This window comes from Rhipicephalus microplus, chromosome X (genome assembly GCF_043290135.1).
Source record: "Rhipicephalus microplus isolate Deutch F79 chromosome X, USDA_Rmic, whole genome shotgun sequence".
NCBI lineage: Eukaryota > Metazoa > Arthropoda > Arachnida > Ixodida > Ixodidae > Rhipicephalus > Rhipicephalus microplus.
This window is the reverse complement of record NC_134710.1, coordinates 129,795,391-129,821,951: the sequence shown is the minus strand read 5'-3', so window position 1 is coordinate 129,821,951 and position 26,561 is coordinate 129,795,391. Positions and strand designations below refer to the sequence as shown.

Here is a 26,561-nt window from a genome sequence, read left to right as displayed (position 1 = left end):
CAAAGGGATTGACCGAGCGTCTGAACAGAACGCAGATGCTGTTGCTGTCAATGTACGTTTCACCAGATCACCGTGACTGGGACAAAGCACTCTCCTTTGTCACCTTTGCGTACAACTCTTCACGGTACGACACAGCTAGTTATTCGCCGTTTCATTTGCTATTTGGCCGACATCCAGCGTTACCATTTGACACGCTCCTTCCTTCGGCTGCTCCCTTGTCTACTGAGTACGGCAGCAATTTCGCTTCTCAAGCCTATGCAGCACGTCAGCTTGCCCATGATCTGCTGCGCTTGTTGCAAGAGCAGCAAAAAGACCGTTATGACAGTTGCCACTAAAGCGTGCACTTCTTGCCGGGGTCTCTGGTACTTCTCTGGACACCAAACCGCCAAGTCAGCTTATCAGAGAAACTACTACTACATTACCGTGGCCGCTACAAAGTGTTACGACAACTCAGTGACGTGAACTACGAGATCGTACCCTTAAACAATGCCTCTTCGTCCTTCTCATTCCAGACGGACGTTGTCCACGTTTCCAGACTCGCACCGTACCACCCTGCTAGTTCGTCGCCGCCGTACCAAGCGCCGTGACGGTGCTTCCGTTGCGGGGGAGGGGTGTTACGGCGCACCAGCGACAAAAGCAAGCGTAGCACTTAGCGAAGAGGGCGAAGATGCCTGTCCGTTAGACGCTTGCGCGAGAGGCAACTCAGCCATCTTGTTCGGCTGCTGATTCTCTGTAGACGCTCTGCTATAAACCTAGATCTCGCCCTGTCACAATATTAATTTCTTCACGGTTCTTTTTTTTTTCTTCACGGTTGTCATGTTGGCTGTGGCTGTTCAGTGACCGGAAGATAAGTTTTCTACATTTATTTTTATAGAGCCCTATAAGTTTAGTATGGAGATAAGTGTTATTATATTAGTTCATCTCTTGTCTTGAGTTGCTGTTCATGTTTTATGCGGTATTTTAATCACAGTTTGAACATTGCAACACTTTAACATGAAATTTTTTCGTTCATCTGAGGTCTGGTAGCTGTCCAGAGTGCCACTTATGTTTTGTCTGAGTTGCTGTGCTTTCAACTTTGATGGTGTGAGGTTTAATATTATAAATCAATTTGGGGTAAGCTTGGTCACTTGATCAACATTGAATGCTTAGTAAAAACCGCTGAAATTTTTTTGTGTTTTTGAGAAAGCAAAATTTCGAACTAACAGTGATGTGCCACCCGAGAAATCTGCTCCAAAACTAAATCTTGATGCTTCAAAACACTCCTTTTGGTGCTCCAGAGCTGCTCCAAAACTTTCCTGTTACTGCTTCAAAGCTGCTCAAAAAACGTATTCCTACTCCCAAAGCTGCTCCAAAAGACGAAAGCCGGCATCCACCTCTGCAATTTGACCACTTGGCCGAAATTAAAAAGCATGAAATAATTTTTTAGACTGCCCAATTTTTAGGTAGTCTAAATAATCCATAGTTGACTGTAATCGTATCTTCCAGGCTTTGGCTTGATGATTTTCTCTTTTATTTGTGTGTGTGTGTGTGCTTTGGGATCTCCTTAAGAAAAATAAGCTAAGTGCTGTTATATTAGTGCTAAGTAGAGATTCTCGGAAATGTATTCCATAATGCAGATGTCGAAATACATTCGTATATAGTCTAAAATACAGATGCTGAGATACAATTGTCTTTGACATAACGAGATATTTTGGAGATAAATTTGCTAAAAGCTGAAAAAGTATCCCGCAATACAGTTGCATGAATACAAATACTGAAATACCTTTTTGGGGGGCTGATACTGTGCAAATACAGTTATGAAAGTGCAGCATTCTCCCTTTTCGTTTCGACGAAAGAGTGGAAGTGGCACGGGGAAAGAAAAAAACATCACGAGCGCCTAGTGACCTTGAGCATTTTTTCTTTTTTTTTCTTTGAATACGTGGCCTTTCAGTGCAATCGCGCACGTACTCGAGGACAAGCGGTGGCCTCAGTAACGACTGAGCGCGCCATGCTCAAGCCAGCCAATGGCTGTGACAAGTGATTTTTAAGTTTTTAGTGTCATGTGTCGAGGGAAGAGAGCAATCTTTAGCTGACTGAGAATTTATTGCGACTTGCAGGCCACATGCTGCGCTATAATATTTGCCTTGGGCATTCTTGGTAGCCTCGACTACCGATCGGAAGCGTTTTCTGACCATGCTCAAGGCCCTTTATATTTGAAGGGGGGCTTCGCGGCAGAGCGGATTTTCCTTGAACAAGGGCTTTTATGGCTTAGCACTGTTACGTTGCAGTGAAACCACCTTTACAGGCAGTTACGTACAGACCTATACATCTATTCGTTCATTGTAAATACTTCGAAAATATTCGATAATTTAAATTCGTATCGAAACGAATTCAAATACTATACTATTCGTTTGAATATTCGAAGCATTCGTATATTTGCACAAGCCTACCTATATTCATTTTGCTAATCGACATATGGCACCTTTTTACCTGTTCGATATTTTCAGTTTCTTATTATTGTTGCGCTATATGGACAGTCTCAGCTGGATTTGCCATCTCCGCCGCCCCGCCGCGGTGGTTTAGTGGCTAAGGTACTCGGCTGCTGACCCTCAGGTCAAATTCTGAATAGCAGCGATGATGCCAAGCAAAGAAGACAGCTTCATGAACTTCAGCGCGCCATTCATCAAACTACAGGGGCCATTTGCCCCGTCGCGGTGGTCTAGTGGCTAAGGTACTCGGCTGCTGTGGCTAAGGTACTCGGCTGCTGACCCTCAGGTCAAATTCTGAATAGCAGCGATGATGCCAAGCAAAGAAGACAGCTTCATGAACTTCAGCGCGCCATTCATCAAACTACAGAGGCCATTTGCCCCGTCGCGGTGGTCTAGTGGCTAAGGTACTCGGCTGCTGACCCGCAGGTTGCGGGTTCGAATGCCGGCTGCGGCGGCTGCGTTTCCGATGGAGGCGGAAATGTTGTAGGCCCGTGTGCTCCGATTCGGGCGCACGTTAAAGAACTCCAGGTGGCCGAAATTTCCGGAGCCCTCCACTACGGCGTCTCTCATAATCACATGGTGGTTTTGGGACGTTAAACCCCACAAATAAATGAATCGTTGCCGTCTCTGCCGCTGCCACCAGGGCTGGATAGCTGGCGCGTTGAAAAAGAGCACCTGGCGGAGAGAGAGTCGTGACACAACTCAGCCGCTCACGCCCACACGACCGACTGCAGTGCATCCCCAGTGAGAGCATGCGCACGCACCGCTGCTGTGCTTTATTTTGGAATGAACTGCCCGAAAAGCTGCTGCGCTAGTAGTACTGCTCTGTGGTCTAGAAAAATAAATTTATCCAAAGACTACTCTCACCTAAAAAGTACTAAAAAAACAGACGGCGTGTAAAAAGCACTAAAAACGGTAGGGTGAGACTAGTCTTTGGACAAATAAATTTGTCCAAAGACTACTTTCACCCAAAAAGCACTAAAAAATGGAGAGAAGTCCTGCAAAGTCGACTGCGCCTATGAATATGGCTTCGAAAGAACAGTGCTGTGCCGTGATGGCGACTCTCTTGTCCTGTTTTTTTGGTTGCATGCTGTGTTTTGTGTCAAAGCTAGGGCAGGCTGACATGCCCTCATTGATAAGTCCGTGCTGCGATGGTACCACGCTGCCCACTTCTGTAGTAACATTACAAACAAAAACAGAGTGAATTGTAGCTGCGTCAATTTTTTTTCTGGCATCGTGTGTACACTATGTCCGCGGTAGGTATGCACGGAAACGTTGATCAAGTGAACCACCGTGGCAGCATAGCACGTGTGGTATCGCGCGTTACGCTGAGCGCGCAGGATAGATTCCCGACCACGATGGCTGCACCTCAATAGGGGTGAAATACAAAGAACACCCGTGAACTAAGATATATGTGCGCACTGCTGAACACCAAGCAGACATAATTCTGGTACCCACACTACAGTGCACCTCATCTATCTTGTTTAGCTCATGAAAGCCTAGCAATTATCGATGTTGAACAGGCCCCTTTACTTTAAGCTGACACAGGCAAGGGTAAAAACTGAAACTGTGCATTAGGCAAACTAAACGAGTAAAAATCAAAGATAATTATTTTATGCAAAAAAGCTGCTTTGCTGTGAGGGTTATACTTATAAAAGCATTTACTGTATTTACGCATGTAATGAATGCACTTTTTAAAAAAAATTGTACCAAAGTTGGGTGTGTGCCTATTAAGCGGTGCAAATTTTATGACAACTTTTTCAGGATGAGTGAAAATTGCACTAATTGAAAAAAAAAAAAAGGTTGCTTAGCCTTTTGTTACTGAGATATGTGTACACTGTTTGGAAACAGCTTCTTTGTTGCGCTCAACTCATCCTCAGTAGTTGATGGCGCTATCTTCTGCAAGTTGTCCCCGTGCCGCCCGCGGGTGCCATAAAAGCGCTTTGTGGCAATTTTTTTTTCGCAATTTTTTAACCGCAACAGTGGTATTTGCTGTGATCTCGAGGGGTGCCCAGAAGCATGCGCTATGACCCTACGATGCACTTTGCCAATTTCGTGAATTTCGTGGCAACCTCGCACGATGACTGTGATAATGCCGTTCACATTGTAGCAAGTAACCAGCATTGCAGAAAGCTACCCCAGAAGCATCAAAACAAACTGTCGATAACAAGATTAACGACAGAATACTGCTGCCGCCTTGTTTCTACGTGAAAAGTTCCTGTATACACGGAGAACAAAGTAAGAACTGGGGGTGCTACCATGTTGCGGAAATTGTCAAGATATTTTCTAGACTTCATTTTTTCTTTTCTGGTTTTCCAGAAAGCTGTGATGCGATAGCGATGAATGACGCTTCATGACAGCGAATCCTGTCGTCGCTCGAAGTTTGCGTGCACATTGTTGGGCCTTAAAGTTTCGTATTTGCATGAAGCGACCGTCTGTTGTCGCGGGCAGTTTTGTGACTTTCGTTCGCTGTGTGCTTATCAGCTGCGATGTCTCTACACTCGCACAGTTCATGAACCCTACTATGGCGCAGAGCTAAAAACGACGGGAGACGTGCTGTGCACAGATAAAAAGAAAACCATTACAGCACGCGGCATTGGAGGAAGAGGGGAGGGAACGAGCCTAGGTGGCTGAGGGTGGTTGGCATAATTATAAAAAACGGAAGAGATCCAACGGGTAAGGAGGCGCCAGGTGTCGGTTAGTGGGAGTGCAGCAGATGAATGCAGGGGGTGCGTTTATTACGTGAGAAAAAATTAATAAATTTGAAGACTGAAGTTAGGGGGTGCGTTTATTATGCAAGTGTGTTCTTTTCGTGAGTAAACACGGTAAACGACAGCAACCTCTCAGATATGCTGCCTGCTAGATAGCGGCAGTGCGATTTCAACACAAGACTTGCCAAGCATTCTTTGAAAAAAAAAAAAAAAAAAAGGGGGGGGGCTGCTGCACCAACTTAGAAAGATCGGGACTTTGTTCACAAGGCAGATAGCGCTGCCTCTGCAGTTCTGCTCTGTAGTGATATTCAGCATGGGTGGTCAACGGGTAGTGAAACCTTTGGCACCCTCCCTGTGTCGCCAACTGGTGGTGCACCAAAAGTCTTTCATTACCCTTTGCAGACATGTCAGATCATTTTGGTTAAAAATAAATACCAGTGTCCTGCACAGTATAGCAATAAAATAAATACATTGTAAAAGTATTTCACTATGTGATACAAATGCATTTTTAGACTGTATCTTGATACAGGAATATAAATAACTCAAAAGTATTGCTGAAATACTATCGCAATAGTCCCCGCCGCGGTGGTTTAGTGGCTAAGGTACTCTGCTACTGACCCGCAGGTCATGGCTTGAATCCCGGCTGCAGCGGCTGTATTTTTGATGGAGGTGAAAATGGTGTAGGCCCGTGTGCTCAGATTTGGGTGCACGTTAAAGAACCCAAGGTGGTCAAAATTCTGGAGTCTTCCACTACAGCGTCTCTTAATCATATTGTGGTTTTGGGATGTTAAATTCCATATATCAATTAATCAATCATTGCTATCTATGGTAATAGTGCCCAGCCCTGTGCTACTTATTATCTTATTATCTAAACACTTAATTTATAATTCCTTCAACTCTTTCTATGCTTCAGATTTTCCTCGGGATAGAGTGCCAGTTGTTTTAGCACCACTGTTGTATGGTGAAGCATGTGATGTGCTGCTGGTAAAAGGAATGACTGAACCAGCCTCAAACATGTCGAAAGCAGTAAGGAATTCACATATTTTTGGGTTGAATACAGGTTACACAGGTGTGCCTTAAATTTTTTTTTTTCTTTCAGATGGAATTGTCACCTATTGATCTCATCAAAGAATTGGGTTATGGCTTTACTGCAAGGTTAGTCATACACATTCTTTGCATCTGTTGTGTGCATGTACGTTTACACCACTGCAAAGTATCTTGCTTTACTGTTAATGACTTTATTCACCAACTGATCTTGTGCTGTTCAGTCTGGAGAATAAAAAAAGCTTTTTCAAAATATGCCACTCATGAACACGGACAGTTTAAGTTTAATGTTAGTCTGATAGCCATATTAAAGGAAATAGTGTCACTGTACCGCAAATGAACTTTCCAAAAAGTCAGTTTTTTCTAAGCATGGTACTAAAAGGGCCAAATGTCAATTATATAAGTGCTATCATTATGGCATGCACTCATGATTTAAGCTCTTCGACAGTTTCATCTTACATGATATGGTCATGGTTCTTTGGTCAAGCTGCATAGGCAGAGTTAGAGGCATGTTGCTGTGTGCAGTTCTGTAGTTGCTCCCTTTTTGAACCATGATGTAAGAAATTTGGGACTACTGCTTATTGTAAAAGAATAGGGGGGGGGGGGACTGTTAGTAACACTGCCCTTGGGCATTTTGTAAAACTTGCCGTATCTGTTGTTGTGGGGAGGAGTGCTACTATTCTATTTCATCTAATCCCAGCTTGGCTCAGGGAGCTGCTATGACTTTCTTGATTTCCTTGATATTATAGAATTATTACGATTGCCCTTGTATTATGAGTCAGAATTGGGTGGTATAAGAAGTTCAGTTTTCATGCTCTTGTGATTTTGTCCTTACTCCCTGTTTTTGTTCCTCTACCATCCCCCAAGTGCTTTTCACTTACTTTCTCAGCCTCATTCTTTTTTTTTTTTTCACACTGTTGCTGAAACCCAAGGCCTCATATGGGCTAGTACTGAAACAAGGATTGATATTTTTACATTAAAATAAAACATGGTTCAGTCATTTCTAGGCCTCTGAAAATTGTAAATTTTATGTTGAAATCTAATTTGATGTGGATAGTGATGTGGTTGAGTGATTTATGATTGCATTTTAAATAGTATGTATATCACATATTATGAGGAGACTTAACAAAGTGGCTGATTGGGCTAGTTGGTTTAGCATACATGAGGTTTAACAGTACGAAAACCTCAATTATGAGAGAAGATGAGCATTTTTATCCTGCCCCAACCACCCTGCGCAATATCTTAAAAAAAAAAAAAAAACAATACAGATCAAGGCATGTGTAAGTGCCATTCTTTGTTTATATAAGTGGAAGTAACTTTGAATAGAAGGAGGATTTGACTTACAGGAGAATGCAGTTGAGCCCACATATAATGGCCCCACTTAAATTGAACTTTCGCTTGAGTGGAAATATTCATTATTTCAATGGCACAAAATCGCACTTGCAAAGAACGTCTTTGAGCGTCCGGCGACTTCCCAGAAAGCCACTTTCGGCCACCGATAAGCTATCGGTGTGGAGCCCATAGATTCTTATTGTTAAACGTCGGCCCTGCTTCTACAGCCCTTTAGTTGTCGCTCTCCCCGACTGTTTTTGTTATGCACCTCCTTCGTCCTTTGTCCCCCTGCTACACTGAGCACCCCACATCGCCAGATGAAGCCAGTGTTTTGATACTGTGACCGATCTTTCGAAGACTGGTTGGCCAACTATTCTCCCATCAGTTTTTCATCACTGGTTTTGTTACACTATCGTTGGTGTCGCCAGCCTGGAGTGACCAGACCATTTACCAACATTGTTGACCATCGACTGTACCCGATCGTTAGCGTCTGTGTATTGTCAGCATCGATATCGTATCGTTCCAGTGCACGTGCTCACGCTACCCCTCTGACATTGATCATTCGCAAATCGATCCATGTTTAGGACCTGTTCTCGCTGACTTCACAGCATGCCCTTTGCACGCGTTCGAAAGCATAAAAACGACTTTTACTTGGAACAATTCATGAATTATCGAAGTCGGCGGGGCCACGCAAGACCACCAGCGCCACTATGCGATTCGTTCACCTCTGCGCGTGCAGACCGCTCTACCAAGTTTTTATACGAGCGATTTGCTTGTTTTGTGAACCCGGAAACCTTTCCGTCCTGCCTCCTTCTGCGTGTTTTGGTTATCAAGGTCGCCGTCCTGCCGTATGCTCTCCTTTCGTCACTCGATCGCAATTCTTCGCATCTCTCAAGTCTGCTCTCCTGTCTTATTCGCAACTCTGCCTGTCTCCACTGCTCCGCGACATCAGCCATGCTGGCTTGAATTCAGAAGTTTCGTATTCTGACTAGAAACGGGCCCAGAGCATGCTGGCTTCGTCGCGCATGTGCATTTCACTTGGCTGTTCATGGGGAAAGGACATAATGTCGCTGTTGCATACCTGCCAACTTTTCCGATTTTCCCGTAAAATGTGCGAATTTCAATTGCGTGTACGGTTTTACGAATCTTGCCTGAAATTTTCGAAAAATATTTCATTTCCGATAAAAACAAAATTTGTAAAATAGTGTGGCCTCCGCAATTCGCTATGGCGCAGTGCCGTAGCCTGTCGCGGAGGCCACAAAAACGGCATTGAGCTATATTCCGCCACCAGGAGGAAACTATGTATTGGTGTTATTATCACATACTTGCGAAGTCATTCGTGTGTAGGGTTGACATGAAAATCTCCCCAAAATCGAAATTTGTGTGCGGAGATCTGGCCGCATCGACAAAAATGCAGGCCAGTCTGTTCCAGGCTTTTTGCGAGTCCATCGCATTATAAACGAATTTGAGAGGCGTTCGTCTAAACTTACAGTGGAGTCTCAGTGATGCAAAACCGCGACAGATACGGATTCGTGAAATTCCCCAGCCAAATTCATGGGTTTGTTGGGCCAAAGTTTGAATGTTCTGAGCACTTTTTCTAATCGCGGCGTGTGATATGAACTTTAGTACCGAAGATTGAGAGCAGCATGCTCGAAGCTTCGGGTGTGACCTGCACACGCACTGTCTTGTACAGTGAATGTGGTTGTTGTTGCCACAACTGCTGTGGACCAAACTGTGGTCGTTCGACATGATCATGTATGGCGACGACGTTACTGACAGAACTCCTAAAGTGTTCGTGCGACCAACGTCCATACAGTCAAAGCGACGCTGCTTTCTGCAAACTCTGTGGAAAAAACCAGCGGCAATCGTGACCATAGATAGCATAAGAAGACTTAGTTTTTAAGGCATGTGGATTGAAAGCAATACCGTTTGCTGCGAACCGCCGTGCACAAAACCGCGGTCGCGGTGATGCGATAGCGATCTACGAGCCCCGAGGGCACTTGGCTGACGCAGCGGTGCGATGAAAGGCGGTAAAGACGTAACAAGGGCTAGAAGCGTTTTGCCGTTCCTGTCCAAACAATGTAGGAGCGAGCAAAGGCAAAGCTTTGACACGCGCTGTCGCGGCAGCCAGCTGCTCCGCCCCGTTTGTTGACATGTGTCCCAGGAAGACATATGCGAGTTGTTTTGACAGAAATATATTTTGCTAGTTGTTTTGATGATGCGAAGTTTTGGCCGGGGGCATTTGAGCTCCCTTCCCTCACCTTAGTGGAAAACCCTACCCTCGTGTGTTGGGCCACTCCAAGCCATTATGAGACCGCAGCGCCAATGTTAGCGCTTGCGTTTGGGAGCCCCCATTGTTTTTAGCGATGTGTTTTGTTTTTTCTTTTGGTGGCATAAATAGGGGAAAATAATTCAGCGCGCCAATTTGACTTATGGCAGGAAAAGGCGATTATGCTTGTCGCTAAAGGCATATTTATCACAGATACAAATACAAATTAAAACAAAAGTCTGTAGCCCCCCTCCCCCCCTCTCCACTCAGGAATTTTACGAATTTCTTTGTTGCCAGGTTGGCAGGTATTTTGTTAGTGTGCGTGTGTGGTCAGGATGGCGCAAGGGAGGCATTCTGCACTTTTTTCTTCCGCTGAACAAAACGTCGAAAGTGTGACCACTTGGCTTGGGCGTAATCTGTGTGTTTAAGGCTTAATATAGCTGCCGTGTTGTGGAGTGCTTGCTTATATCTGTTGACCGCACAATAAACTTGCCGCTTTGGTGGTCCGTCTATTCAGCTGTGAAGATGGTGAAGGCTTCGGGGTCGGCGGTGATGGCTACATGTGTGCGAAACTGTTTTTGCGAGGCAGACTTTGTCGATGTCGGATGCGATGCCGAGCCTGAAGCTTCCGAACAGGATCACTCCAGTGGCGATTTGTGGCAGTGCGTCATCGACTCCGACATAGAAGGACATGCAGGACATCTGTTGCGATGATTTCATTACAGTTAATAATGATGCCAACACTGCGGAACCATGCATGAATGAAGGCATTGCGAATGAAGTGCATGGCAAGAGTGAATTGGAGGAATAGGACTGCGAAGATGTTGAAACTTTGGAGCCAGTGCCACAAGCGTGCTTGTAGCAATTGGCTACATTAATAGCCTCAGGCAGCCTATGCCATGGGCCTCGGCGAAGAGCACGCTGCCTCTTTAAATAAACTTTAGACCATGTTTAACGCTTCTCCTGTTTTCGAAACACGTTTATCATGGACTTTTTGGAGAAAAAAATTGTTTTGACTTACAACTTTTTTTTAAAGCTGTGTTATATTTACTACGAACTTGGGAATACAGCGCATGATTATTATGTCATGCTCACATTGGTTATAAGCAGGCTCGACTTTAATAACCTGTCAAATAAGTTATGTTTTGAAAGGTACTTTACTTAGAGCATATAAACTGGTATAACAAGCTTATTAACCCTCTGAGAGTTAATTTTTTACCCAATTCACTATAAAAATATAATTTTTACATTGCTGAAATAAATTTTCCAACTAGTTCTATTGAAAAAAATTGTTTGAAATATTTTTGCATGACTGTAAAGTGACAGAATACTTTTTTTACATGCAAATGGTTTATTCACGAATAACATAAGCAATCCATACTATTTTTTCATTAACGCTTTCGAGATACCACTCCATCATCATCAGAGTCTGAACTCTTTCTCTGATAAACTAACATTCAATTAATCGGATTCTCATTGTGCAGAATCTGATTTGGCACTTGTGGAATAGTCCTCATCGGAAAAATCACTCGCTAGCAGCAGAGCAACCTGTACGCATTTGTGTTGCGCAAACAAGCTGCTTGAGTGAATGCATGGAAAAAAACTACGCCCGTCTAAAAAGTAAAATGAGTAAAAAAGCTATATTATTCATTCGCCTTATCCCGAACAAGATGAAGTTAGTTTTTCAGAGTCTGCAAAACTGAAAACTCAATCGTGGTGGCATTGTTCGTGTAATTTAGTGCTGCAAAGGAACAGATGCAATTGTGCCAAGGGAAGATATAAACGAAAGAGTAACAAGTGGTCATCCTTTGAGAGATTAGGAACCAGACAGTCACGAGTTTTACTGCCGTGATAAAGTGATAACCACACGGACAAAAACAAAATCAGCCGTACTGTGTACAGGTGTTTGAATGCGTATATGAAAGCCGGCGTTCTACTTTGGGGGACGGGGGACAATCGAGAGACATGAGTCATTGAAAAAAATTGCAAGCATTTCTGAAGCGTGGCATCACATGCCAAGCAATCGAAACAATCAATAGAAGGCGTGCGTTTTAAACATACAGGCAATGATGCACTTGTACTTTGAAAGCGCTTCAGTGCCTGTTCGGTATTATATGGCGAAAACACTTAAAGATATAAACTTCCAAAATGATGAACTGATGTGAGGGTAACACTATGTTAATTTAAGCTTATAGTGGGGCTTCACAACAGTGTGGATATTTCTCGGAAAAGTGTAATCATGGTATAGCACTTCTACATTACAGCGAAACCATCCTTACAGGGGGGCTACATGCAGGCTATCATGCAACTATTCGTTGATTTTGAATACTTCAAACTTTCCTGTAATTTAAGTATGCAAAGGGCTCAGATATTCACGAAAGCCTATTAATTTTACTAGCTTTCCCATAGCAAATACATCTGTCTCCTGCTTTAAATGGTTGTACCACCACCCAGGAAATGTAGGCCCATAACTATATCCATTCTCTAAATAAGCATGGTGTGTTCAAAGTTGTGCATAATCAAAGTGGGATATGGACCATACACATATTTTTTCGTAGTACAGCGTGTTGAAGCATTCTTCATAGCATTCTCCGTTTAGATGTGCTTGAATGCCAGTGATTAAATGAAAGCAATTTTATAGAGCAATGTTCTTAAGAAATCGGTATATTCTACGAAAGCATTGCCAAGTGTTAATTTGAGTAATGAGTAATATGTTGTTACGTCATCTGTCAAACTATGTAAAGCTCAAAGTTTAATTGGAGAAACAGTGCATTTGTGCTAAAGGCTTTGTATCATTTGCCTTTTTGTGTTATAATTTTAACATGATTTTTTTGCTATTACTTTAAAACACTAATAGAAAGTGCTGCCTGATGCAGTTGTTTTCAGTATTTTGGTTTTGCATGCTTACTCATTTGAAAGCTTTTTCTCATCTCATTTTATGCCTCATTTTCTTCTCTCCCACTCCCAGCCTGTTCCTATGGTCAGTAAACTTTTCTTTTTGTGTGCTTTATCTGTAGTTGTAAAAACACTCGCTAATGCTTTTTGGCGTTTGTGGTACAGTGTGGAAGAATGTCGTCAGAGCTTGGTCCAAGTGGGTCTTCGAGACCCTGGGCCAAGCATGGTGGCCAGAGTGCTGTCCATGATGGCCAACACTCACACGGGTCTTTCTGAGCCACTGCAAGGCCTTGGGTCATCAGCGACGTCTCCTTGGAACGCCGACAAAGATGCCAACACAAGCCATATTACCTGGAATATTGACATATTCATTCAGGCACTTTATGACCTGGTGGGTGTGACATCTTGTGCTTTGTCCCTCTTAGGTTTCAAGAGGTGCTAACTAGCTGATAGTTGTGATATGATTTCCTGCAGCAGTGACTTTTAATGGGCCTGCATTGATGTCAAGAAAATAATGAGCTCCGTCCTGAATGTCAACAGCCCCGCCGCGGTGGTCTAGTGGCTAATGTACTCGGCTGCTGACCCGCAGGTCGCGGGATCGAATCCTGGCTGCGGCGGCTGCATTTTTAATGGAGGCGAAAATGCTATAGGCCTGTGTGCTCAGATTTGGGTGCATGTATAAGAACCTGAGGGGGTCGAATTTCGTGGATCCCTCCACTACGGCGTCCCTCATAATCATATAGTGGTTTTGTGACGTTGAACCCCACATATCATATTAATCTGAATGTCAACGTAATCATCAGCCTGACTATGCCCGCTGCAGGAAAGTTTCATGAAGCTGTGTTTTTTAAGTTCCAGAGTTGTTGAGGTTTAACTGGGTTGAACTGGGTCGTTCATGTGGGTGCCTGAGGAAGAGTCATGAGGAATCCCAGGACATAGTATTCATTGTGGTCGGCCCCGCCGCGGTGGTCTAATGGCTGGGTACTCGGCTGCTGACCTGCAGGTCGCGAAATCGAATCCTGGCTGCGGCGGCTGCGTTTTCGATGGAGGAAAAAATCTCCATCGAAAATGCTGTAGGCCCGTGTGCTCAGATTTGGTGAACGTTAAGGAACCCCAGACGGGCGAAATTTGCGGAGCCCTCCACTACAGCATCTCTCATAATGGTATGGTGGTTTTGGAATGTTAAACCCCACATATCAATCAATCAATGCATTTTGGTCATTTTTCGATAGATATCCCAGGGTGCTACAAAGCCGTTTTTAGAAATGTACCCCCCCTCCCCAAAAAATGTTCCCCCAACTTTGAATTTGTTGTAGATAGTAAATGCCAGATTCATGAAAACTTAATTGTTTATTATAAAAACAAAGCTTCCGATTTTCAAAAAAAAGGAGCTTGTTACGTCCTGGCAAAGTAATTCATAAACAGAATTAAAAAATAATGGTACACAAATTTGATGAGCCGTCCTTGTGTTTTAGCTTTCCTCAGGACCACAACTAGCAAAAAAAAAAATGATTTTGAGAAAAACGTGTCTGTAATATTACACGACAACCGAAGCATTCCACGCCTTTTTGTTCAGGATGATCGGAGCGTTGCAAAATGCCCCGCTGCGGTGGTCTAGTGGCTAAGGAACTCGGCTGCTGACACGCAGGTCGCGGGATCGAACCCTTGCTGCGGCGGCTGCATTTCCCATGGAAATGGAAATGTTGTAGGCCTGTGTGCTCAGATTTCGGTGCGCGTTAAGGAACACCAGGTGGTCAAGATTTCTGGAGCCCACCACTATGGCGTCTCTCATAATCATATGGTGGTTTGGGGACGTTAAACCCCACAAATCAAGTGATCGAGAGCGTTGCAGAAATGCAGTTAGTGCGTTGCTTGAAAAATGCGCGACTTCACTGTGTAAAAAAAAAAGGCTACTTGCTGCACCTTTTTATGGAAGAGAGTGAAGCAGGTACAAATAACGCACGAACTAGCACATGCAGGAAGTGGCCTGGCAGTGGCGACGTGAACCAAATAGGCTACATGCTGCACACAAGTTGCCAAGGATGATAGCCACGACGGGACGGTACCATTTAACTCACTCATGAGCACACAGCAGGCATTGTTTCACGACACGAAAAGGATAACTTGTTGCACGAGCAGTTGTTGGCACTTTTAGGTTAAGTGGTATTTGTGTTCAAGTACACAATCGTTCACTGTTACAGGGAACATTGGAGTGTGTGACGGCTGTTTGGTGCCACTTCCGGCAAGCGGCTGCAACAGTTTTTGCACAAGCACAGTGAATGCCATGCACTGTGCTCTTCCGTCTCTGAACAGTTTCCGTGACGAGGATTCGAAGTGCAGAAGCATGTGCCACTGACTGACACTACCACATTTGATTGAACGTGTATACTCTATAAGATAATGCGAAGAGGGGGATGACCACCACCATAGTTAAGTGGTAGAGCATTTTTGGCAAGTTTGGTCTCTGCCGGCGGCAAGTTATCTTTTCGTCCACTTTCATTTCTTCACATTTACATTAAAATTACTTCTAATGACATCCCCTATACTTTCCTTGGTGTTATTGTCTGTTAGTCCTCATAGTTGTTGTGAAAATGAGCCTTTAAATTTACACTTTTTTCCTTGATTCGCAAGTGCTGTGTGATAGGGCTACTGGCTTCTACAAGACTGCTCTAAAAATGTCTTTCCAGATGCTTCAAGCCAGCTACAAAAGGCACCTTTGCCTGTTCCCGGAACTAGTCCCAACTGAGGGGTAATTCTAGACGCCTAAAGCACCACCGGAAGAAATAATCACAGAGAAAGAGCGTCAACTCGCAACTGATTTATTTGCAGGAGAAACGCAGGAAATATATAGCCGCACACGCATGTGCAGAGCACACTACTTCATCTAGTCACATGACCACAGACATAAACTGAGGACGTTCAATTGGCATATCTAATCAAGCAACGAAGCGCAATAATCAAACTCAGACTTGCGCAAGACGACTGACGTGTCACTTATACACAAGTCACCTTTTTTCTTTATCCAGAACGCTTCCATTATTTCACGGGCCAGAGCATCTGGGCTCTTGGCGAAGACAGAAACGCTTTAAAAACTCGCCTCACAAGAACAGAAACGGCAATGCGCAGGCAAATGTGTGCCGGAATTATTTCGAATTGAAAGCTCATGTTCCCTAATTCTCACGTTCAAACACCGTCCAGTTTGGCCGATGTCAACCCGGCCACAACTAAGTGGGATTATGTACACCACACCCACTACGCAAACCATATACATCAAAGCGTGTATTTTTCCACAGGTGGAGGCGCACGGTGTTTTAGAAATACGTGGGCATAGGCCAGCCAGCTTTCGTGGCGCAGAAAAAAACAAGACATTGTACCTGCTCGCCATGTTCTTAAGGTTGTGTGCTACCTTATGAACATATAGAACAACCAACCATAGCTCGTTTATCCCTCGGCTGCCTGCATTTTCGTTTGCCCTTGAACTTTTGAAGGAGGGTTTCCGAAATGGATACAATGACAGAGTTAGGATAGCCAGCTGAATGCAGCCGCCTAACCTGATTCAAGTAGCTATCCTGCATCCTGTGATGGCAAGATTTCACTAGCGCACCCTCGAGACACATGGTTGATAGACATAAACTGAGGACTTTCAATCGGCATATTTAATCAAGCAACGAAGCGCAAAAATCAAACTCAGACTTGCGCAAGACTGACGTGTCACTTATACACATGTCACCTTTTTTCTTTATCCAGAACGCTTCCATTATTTCACGGGCCAGAGTATCTGGGCTTTTGGCGAGGACAGAAACGCTTGAAAACCTCGCCTCGCAAGAACAGGAACGGCAATGCGCAGGCAAATGTGCTCCGGAATTATTTCGAATTGAAAGCTCATGTTCCCTAATTCTCACGTTCAAACACCGTCCAGTTTGACTGATGTAAACCCGGCCCCTCAGTATGACGAACCAACTAGCCCAACAACAAGTCTTCTAAACTAGTCCCATACCTATGTATTCTGTTCTACCTCTGCATTTTTTATCATTACAGAAATGTTCATTGTCACATTCAAACTGAAAGCTTTCATAATCAACAGTAGCATTGTTCAAGAGGTTTTTCTTGGTTTTGTTTCTGATTCAACGCTAGTATACAAAGGGTCACTCTTTCATTAATCCATCCCCACCCTTCCTTGAAGGGTCGGTAGTTTATTTCCTTGGGAAAAGGTGGCCCCCTATCTTTAGAAGAGGCAATGTCAGTTTGCAAACACGTATAGGTAGTAGTGGCTCGAAATGTGAAGATGAGTGGAAGGAAGGGACATGGGGGTCACAGAATTTTGGAGGAGCTGTTTGCTTTTGCAGCAGCCACCAAATAGTCCACACTGTCATGCATAGTGACTGTTCATGGCTGTGAACGCGAGACAGTGGAGTTTGTGGGCTCTCAATACGTAACAGTTATGGTTGGCAAATGTGTAAATACATTCGAGCCCGCTTATAACGAACCTAAGCCTGACGCGGCATCTGTTCGCGAAGTTCATAGTAAATGAAACACAGCTTTTAAAAAAGTTGCGAGTGAAAACACAAGCTTTTTTTTTTCCCCAAAAAGGTCTGTGATGCACCTGTTTCGAAGAGCACAAGCCATAAGGGAGGTCTCGAGTTTATTTCAAACGGCAGTGTGCTCGTTCGCCGAGGCCTGTGGCATAAGCTGCATGAGGCACTGGCTCCAAAGTTTCGTCGTTCTCACAACCCCATTCCCCTAAGTCGCTCTTGCCGCGTACTTCATTCGCAATGCCCTAATCCATGTACGGTTCCGCGGTGTCGGCATCATCATTGGCCGTAATGAAATCATCAAAACAGATGTCCCACCCGCTCTCCCATGTCGGAGTCGATGGCGTGCTGCCACGAATCGCCGCTGCAGTAGTTCTGTTCGGAAGCTTCAGGCTCGACATCGGGCTCGACGTCAACGACGAAGTCGGCCTCACGAAAACAGTTTCGCGTGCTTGTAGCCGTCACCGCCGCCCACAAAATACTCACCCTGCACAGCTGAATACCGGAACGCCCGAAGCGGCAAGTTGACTGCCAGGTGGTCAACAGCTATGAGCAAGCACTCCGCAACACGGCACCTAACGCACGGATTACGCTTAACGCAAGCGGACATTTCCGGCGTTTTGTTGCGCAGCAGGAAAAAGCGTGCAAGTCCTCCCATCTGCCATCGTGGCCTCACAAGCACACCAAGAGTAAGCAAGACGCACACACGCGATGCATATACCAGAACGGGTGGAACAGCTCTGGGCCCGTTACTAGTCTGAAAACGAAACTGGTCCGAGACAGCGTGGCTGGCGTTGCGGAGCGGTGGAGATGGGCGAAGGGGTTGTGATCAAGAGAAGAGAGCAGATTTGCAAAAGAAGGGCAGGGAGTTGCGATAGAGTGAAGAGAGGGGTGGATAGGGCGGGAGGGCGACATTGAAAACCAAAACATGTGGGAAGCAGGCAGGTCGGGTAGCTTGCTTGAAAGGTCCGCGAAACGTGCAACTCGCGCATATAAAAACTTGAAAAGAGTGCCTGCGCACGCAGAAGTCAAAGCGGCGGCCTGGATCAGCGCGTGCGGCGATGTTCAAAGAATCCGCGGCCGTGGTCAAAAAATTGTTTTGTTGCGCTGGCGGGTTTGCGTAGCCTCACCGACTTCGATATTTGGCAATTCGTTTCACACAAATGAACAGTCGTTTTCGCGCTTCCACACGCGTGCGAAGGGCATGCTGAGCTGAGTGTGAAGTAAGCGAGAACAGGTCATAAGCACGAAACGAATCGTGAATTATCGGAGTCCGTGGGGTAGCGTATGCGCGTGCACTAGATGCAGACTATCGGATACAGTCGGTGGCCGATGATGTTGTCAAATGGTCTGGTCACTCCAGGCTGGCGACGCCAACGACAATACCAGCGATAAAAAATGGGGGAGAAGGCCGACCGGTCTTCGAAAGATCGGTGGCATTGTGAAAACACGGGCCTTGTCTGGCGATGCGGGGTGCTCAGAGTAGCGGGGGGGGGGACAAAGGACGGAGGGGTGTATAACAAAAAGCAGTCAGGGAGAGCGGCAACTAGAGGGGCGCAGAGGCAGGGTCGCCGTTCAACAATAACAATGTATGGGCACCTCGCTGATGCCTGATGCGGGGGTCGAAAGTGGTTTCCCGGAAAGTCGGCAAAGCGCGAACCCCGTTCGCTGTAACCGATCGGCGGCGCTCAGAAACGTTCGTTGTAAGTTTGATTTTGTGCCATTGAATCAATGTATATTTTCACGGTCATGCGGATATTGTTCGTTCTAAGCGAATGTTTGTTTTAAGTGGAGCCGTTATATGTGGGCTCGACTGTATGACCATGTATTTCCCTAATGCAGGGGTGCAGTAGCTGTGCCAATCGCCCCAATTCGAAACAAATCCCTACATTTAGGCTAAGTTGAGCAAAAACAAGGAAGTTTGTGAAAATTGCGCTATGCTGCACCAAAATGCCCGACCAGCCTCAAAATTTTCTCGCTTGTGGTAACTCTGTGAGAAATTGAGGCACAGACCCTTATTATTCACTATAGTGTGAGATGTGATTGATCTGATAAAGTAACAATGCTGCATGCCCATCTCGTCCGCTAACTGCAGATACAAGCTGTCAGTGGGATGACACATATTCAAGACAAAAGTGCATTACCGCAGCTACCAATGTTTCGCGGAAAATATTAATGCTTTGGAAAATATTAATTTCCTAGTCGGCTTACGGGGCTACTGCATGCTCAAAGTAAAGCTGGAAACCCATGCCGCGTTTTTTTGGGGTGAACAAATGCGAAGTGGTGCCAACGCTGATCCGGGAAGCGTGCTGTTGTTACGTTATCTGGTGAAATGTGCCTTGCAAGCAAGCCATGAAGTTGTGCCTCAAACTAGCACATCTCGAAATACTTTTTTTGGAGGATGTTGTCTAAACCTAACCACACTGTGAAAGAAAAAAACACGCTCTCACACTCGCTCACCCACTCACACTCTCTCTCTCGGTTCAAAATTTTCTTGGCCTTCTTTCTCCACAGTACACCGATGCTGTGCAGAAAAGCGCACAGGTTTACAGCGGGCTGTTAGTACTGATCATTGGGCACAGCACATTTTGCACATACGTGTATCCGCTGCATAATAGTCAATACCGGTATGATCACCGACATCTTAAAACAATTACTGGAAATTGTTTGGAAGACATTTCTGCAACCCTAAGAAACAAAACTGTGCGTCAGTTTTTTATCATTCCCACTTGTTACTGCCCCAAATTTCAATCAAGGTCACCAGCTTTTCAGATCCACATTTAAATTGGCAGAAGGATTTTACAGGTGCTGCAAATGCTAATGTGGGCATAATTGTTCGCACTGTGGGATGATGCAAAATACGGCTTTTATTGAAATAGCAGTGCTCGTGTGTACTGTGCACAATTTAGGTGATGTTGAATGGCTTGTACATACACTTTTTTCTAAAGTATGTCTTCTTTGTTATATTGCTCTAAATTTGCGATTTTGTGATAAAGAAATGGATGTTTTTTTTCGTAATCTACTCTAAATTTGGATTTTCATGCTTCAAAGGCAACGTTTTGCTGCTCCAAAAGTTGCTTGAAATCCTATTTCGGCTGTTCCATACCTGATGCTGGATCAGTTTGTGATGCAGCCCCCTTTGGTTGGACGCCGATGAATACTGCACCTTTCAAGTTATCAATTTTTGCTTGCTCTGTTGTATTCAAATCTTTGCAGGTACCTACACTGAGCTGGAAGGAAGTGGTTAGTGAACTGGACTTTCCAGGCTTTTTTGTGAAGGACCGTCAAGGCCTGAAGCTCCTCTGGCATGGCTTGTGTAGAGGGCTCGGTAGTGAGCCCTTCCCTACTGACCGCTTGTACAGAGTTTGGAGGAACCCGGACTCCCAGGTTGGGGTTTTGTGCAACTTGTCATTAGCATAAAATTGCTGTTTTCAATTAACTTTGATGTGTGTTGCATGTGCAAGTTATGAAATGTTCTAGATCGCAAATGATAGGCCTTTTGTTGAAATAGAGAGACTGAGAGAATTGGTCCGTTGATCCTGCTATAGGCCTTTTGTTGAAGTAGAGAGACTGAGAGAATTGGTCCGTTGATCCTGCTGTTGTAGTCAGCAGCACCATTCCTGGGTAAATGAACTGCTAGCCATAGCTTTGAAACATCGAAAAAATTGTGAACTGTTGGGCTAGTGTTATTTTTGCGACCTACTTTGTTGGGCAGAAGCATAGCACTGTTGCTTCATGTACAATGTTTAGTTCATGTGCTATTAATGCTAATATGTCTACCTGCCAACTCTTTCGATTTTCCCGTAAAATGTACGAATTTCGACCGCACTTATGATTTTACCAATCGTGTCTGAAATTTTACGAAAACTATTTCATTTCCGAAGAAAAATAAATTTAGTAAGATAGCATGGTTTCCGCGGTTGGCTACAGCGCATTTCTGTAGCTAGTCGCAAAGGCCACAAAAATGGCACCACCCGGAGAGAACAATATGTATTTGTGTTATCATCACCTGACATACCTGCCAAGTCTCTCGCTATTTCGGGGAGACTCCTGGATTTCGATCGTTTTTTCTGTTTGTATTGTTGCTATGAAAATCTTCCGGAAATCGAAATTTGTGTGCAAGATCTGGCTGCATTGACAAAAATGCAGGTCAGTTCGTTCCAGGCGTTTTGTGAGCCCACTGCATTTTATTATATGAGGCATTCATCTGAACGTACAGTAGAGTCTCAGTGATGTGAAACTGCGGCAGATACGAATTCTTGAAGTTCCCCAGCCAAATTATTGTGTCCATTGGGCCGAAATTTGAATGTTCCGAACGCTTTTCCTGATTGCGGCGTGGGATGTAAACTTTAGTACTGAAATCGTCGAACGAAGGCCGATTGAACGCAGCTTGCTTGAAGTTTCGGAAATACGTGTGCGACTGGCGTGCGCACTGTCTTGTACAGTGCATGTGGTTGTCGTTGCCACAATTACTGTGGACGAAACCTGGTCGTTCAACACAATCATGTATGGTGACGATGTTGCTGACAACTCTAAAAGTGTACGCACAGCGAACGCTTGACCAGTCAAAGCAACGCCGCTTTCCGCAAACTCTGTGAACAAAACCACGATAGTTGCCATCATAGATAGCATAAAATGACTTAGTTTTTAAGGCACGTGAATTGAAAATAAAACTATCGTTTGCCGCTACCATCGCGCACAAGACCGCGGTCGCAGCGGTGCGATAGCGATCTAAGAGCTCTGAGGGCACGTGACTAACTCAGCGGTGCCTAAAGGTGATAAAGACGTGAAAAAGGCTACAAGCATTTTGGCGTTGCTGTCCAATGAATCTAGTGGTGAGCAAAACTAGCTTTGACCCACGCTTTTGTGGCAGCCAGCTGCGCCGTCCCGTCCTTTCACGTGTGGAGACATACGCGAGTCGTTTTGACGGAAGTCTATTTTTTTGCTAGTTGTTTTGATGACACAAAGTTTCGGGAGCATTTTCGCTCCGCCTTTGCGACACTCACCTTAGTGGATTTTCGCTCCGCCTTTGCGACTCTCACCTTAGTGGGAAACCCTACTCTCATGTGTTCGGCCACTCCAAGCCATTATGAGACCTCAACGCTGATATTTGTGCTTGCGTTTGGACCCCCCTCTCCCTCTCGTTTCTTTTTGTGAAGTTTTTTCTTTTGGTGACAAAAATTGGGAAAAATAATTCAGCACATTGATTTGACTTATGGTGGCAAAACATGATTAAGCTTGTCCTTAAAGGCAAATTCATCACAACTACCAATTAAAAAAAAGTCTGTAACTTCCGCCCCCCTTCCCAGCTCGGGGGCTTTATGAATTTCTCTGTTGCCAGGTTGGCAGGTATGTAATATGTAATTTGCTAATGAAGACGTCAGCTTGAACCTTAGAGTTTTTGCGTAGCATACCATGCTGGCTTGAAATCATTTTGCGCAAAAAATGGGATGAGGCTTATTAATTTTATTTTGTAAATGCTAAGGGGTGTTACAAACCAACATAAAATTGTTTGTTTTGACACAACTGTGAAGATTGAACAAGAGTTCGTATATCAGCTGTGCAGGGAATCTTGGCTCTAGAAAAAATTGCAGATGATGAGGCTCTTTTAAAAATTTTGTCATGCAGTTTTTCTTATTTATTTGATACTGTCAACCCTGTGCTTGGGGTCATTACAGGGAGGGTGTCACATGATACATAATATTCACACAATAAAGCAGTATTCAATAGCACATAGTAATAACAGATGCATAATCAGCAACAGGAAAACAAGGAAGAAACAGCAGTGACTATACCGATTAAAAATTGAGAAACAAATGCTGGCACCAAAAGTTAGCGACTATGTGTCTTTAGAGTTGTCTGACGTTGTTTGTTGAACAACCAGGTCAGGTTAGCTATTCTACATTTCTATTGCGCCTGCAAAAAAGGAGTGGTGGAAAACATTCGTGCATGTAAAATGATGTTGAATAGCTCTGCTATTATTAAGACGATCGCATCACCTTCCAGGTGGCTGAAGATATAAATTCTTGTTTATTTTTGTTTGCACGCTTATAATCTTAAAGAGAAATCAGAGGCTCGTTTGCATCTACGATAATTTAAACAATCAAGCACACGGGACTCTAACAAGGCCATGACGGTGTGTGTGCATCTGTATTTACCACATACGAAGTGGACTGATAATTTTTGTATTCTCTCGATTTTAGTTCTCAGGACCTTCTGGTGAGGTGGCCAGACAATACTGGCGTACTCTAAGACTGGTCTTGTGAATGTTTTGTATATCTAAGACTGGTCTTGTGAATGTTATGTATGCAGGTAGTTTTACATCCGGTGTGGCATGTTCCAGCTTTTTCTTGAGGAAATAAAGTTTTTTATTTGCCTTAGAAGAGATGTTATCTATATGTGAATGTCACTGTAATGTGTGCGTGATACTAATTCCTAGGTATCTGAAACAAGCGGCATTATTTAAAGGTTGATTTGCGATGTGGTACATGAAAAACAGTTCCCGCTCGCCTGAATGAATATGAGTGAATGTTGTCTTGCCGTAGTTTATTTCCATGTCCCATTTTTTACACCACTCATCTAATGCCTGCAAGTGCCTGTTCAGATTAATTTGCTCACTTTCGCTAGTCACTGGGGAATTTATCAAGCAGTCATCTGCAAACAGTTTCATTTTAATAGGTGCCTTAACTATTGATCATATATCATAAACAAATGTCAGAAAAAGAATTGGTCCTAAAACAGACGCTTGGGGTACGCCTGAGTACACGCGTAGATGTTTTGAACTATAGATTTCAATTCTTACTGCCTGTTGATGTATTGAAAAATAAGCTTCTATTCATTTTAAAACTTCACTTATACTAGGCTTGTGCGAATAGTGAATTTTAGGTTCAAAGCAAATTTGAAGCGAATAGTGATTCTGATCGAATAATTTCTAATCAAATGGTATATATGACATATAAAAAAAGAAATATTCATCATGACCTAACTAACCTACACAATATTTCTTTTGAAGTGAAATAGGAGCCCCATGCAAATGCCTTTTTTTTTGTTCAAAGGAAGTCCAAACAACCTTGAGTAGTAGTTTCGGTAAGATGCGAGTGATAACCTGCAAGATACTTAACGTTTTAGTATTTATTACACTTGGATCATATAAGTCGTCATAACAAGCTTAAGTTGATTAATAGGCGTAAGGTATCCGACGTAAGAAGGTATAACATGGAGAGAATTGAACACGCTCTGAAAAACGGAGGAAGCGTCAAAGCAGTGAAGAGGAAACTTGGGATAGGCGAAAATCGGATGTATGCACTAAGGGACAAAGAAGGAAAAATAACTACCAATATGGATAGGATAGTTAAAATAGCGGAGGAGTTTTACAGAGATCTGTACAGTAGCCGGGACAACCACGACTTTAATACTATAAGAACTAGCAGTAACCCAGATGACATCCCACCAGTAATGATAGAAGAAGTCAGAAAAGCTTTGGAGAGCATGCAAAGAGGCAAAGCCGCTGGTGAGGATCAGGTAACATCAGATCTGCTGGAAGATGGTGGACAGATTGTGTTAGAAAAACTAGCCACCCTGTTTATGAGGTGTCTCCTGACGGGAAGAGTACCAGAGTCTTGTAAGAACGCTAGCATCATCTTAATACATAAGAAAGGAGATGACAAGGACTTGAAGAATTACAGGACGATTAGCTTGCTCTCTGTAGTATACAAGCTATTTACAAAAGTATTTGCTAACAGTGTAAAGAAAACATTAGAATTCAATCAACCAAAGGAACAAGCAGGATTTCGAACAGGCTACTCAACAATCGACCCCATTCATACTATCAATCAGGTAATAGAGAAATGCTCAGAATATAACCAACCACTATACGTAGCCTTCATAGATTACGAGAAGGTGTTTGATTCAGTAGAAATATCAGCCGTCATGCAGACACTGCGGAATCAGGGCGTCGATGAAGTATATATAAACATCCTGGAAGAAATCTACAGGGGATCAACTGCTACCATAGTGCTTCTTAAAGAAAGCAACAGAATACCAATCAAGAAGGGTATAAGGCAGGGGGACACAATCTCCCCAATGCTATTTACCGCGTGCTTACAGGAGGTTTTCAGAAGCCTAGAATGGGAACAGTTAGGGATAAGAGTTAATGGAGAGTACCTTAGTAACCTGCGCTTCGCCTATGACATTGCATTGCTGAGTAACTCAGGGGACGAATTGCAACTCATGATTACGGAGTTAGACAAGGAGAGCAGAAAGGTGGGTCTTAAAATGAATCTGCAGAAAACTAAAATAATGTACAACAACCTCGGAAAAGAGCAGTGCTTCGAGATAGGTATTAGTGCACTTGAAATTGTAAAAAACTATGTTTACCTAGGGCAGGTATTAACTGTGGAGCCGAACCACGAGACTGAAGTAACAAGAAGAATAAGAATGGGGTGGAGCACATTTGGCAAGCACTCTCAAATAATGACAGGTAGATTGCCACTATCCCTCAAGAGGAAGGTATATAACAGCTGTATCTTGCCGATACTTAGCTACGGAGCAGAAACCTGGAGACTTACAAAAAGGGTTCAGCTTAAATTGAGGACGACGCAGCGAGCAATGGAAAGAAAAATGGTAGGTGTAACTTTAAGACACAAGAAGAGAGCAGAGTGGACTAGGGAACAAACGGGGGTTAAGGATATCATAGCTGAAATCGAGAAGAAGAAATTGACATGGGCCGGGCATGTAGCGCGTAGACAGGATAACCGCTGGTCGTTAAGGGGTTAACTAACTGGATTCCCAGAGAAGGCAAGCGGGTTAGGGGGAGACAACAGGTTAGGTGGGCAGATGAGATTAAGAAGTTTGCGGGTATAAATTGGCAGCAGCAAGCACAGGACCGGGTTAACTGGCGGAACATGGGAAAGGCCTTTGTCCTGCAGTGGACGTAGTCAGGCTGATGGCGATGATGATGATGAACAAGCTTAATAAAATGAAGAATTGATTTGAGGGTAATATGTTCTTTTAAAGGGGCCCTGCAACACTTTTTCAAGTAGCCATGGAGCCAGTAAACATGGTTGCTGCCTCACAAATTTACCGCCGCAAAGTTTCTAGAATTAGTCCAATACGAGCGGAGTTACAAAAATTAGTCGCACGCTGCAATTGCTTCTCTCCTCATTCCGACGAAATAGCTGGAAGATAAGCAGGGAGGAATGTCACGGCGAAAGAAAATACATCACACACACCTCGTGACCTTGAGCACCTCTTTTTTTTTCTTGGAATTCGTGGCTTTTCTGTGTGATCGCGCACATACTTACGGACAAAC

The 26,561-nt window shown here is 44.0% G+C and overlaps 1 protein-coding gene across 2 annotated transcripts in view; it reads left to right on the top strand.

Moving 5' to 3' along the window:
* Not1 (CCR4-NOT transcription complex subunit 1) overlaps positions 1 to 26,561 on the top strand; it is a 206,566-nt gene that overhangs the window by 20,758 nt on the left and 159,247 nt on the right. For both annotated transcript variants that reach the window (XM_075877698.1, XM_075877697.1), the window contains exons 6-9: positions 6,093 to 6,205; positions 6,279 to 6,334; positions 12,885 to 13,110; positions 20,468 to 20,638. In XM_075877698.1, coding sequence (XP_075733813.1) covers positions 6,093 to 6,205; positions 6,279 to 6,334; positions 12,885 to 13,110; positions 20,468 to 20,638 — 566 coding nt within the window. The remainder of the gene's footprint in view (positions 1 to 6,092; positions 6,206 to 6,278; positions 6,335 to 12,884; positions 13,111 to 20,467; positions 20,639 to 26,561) is intronic.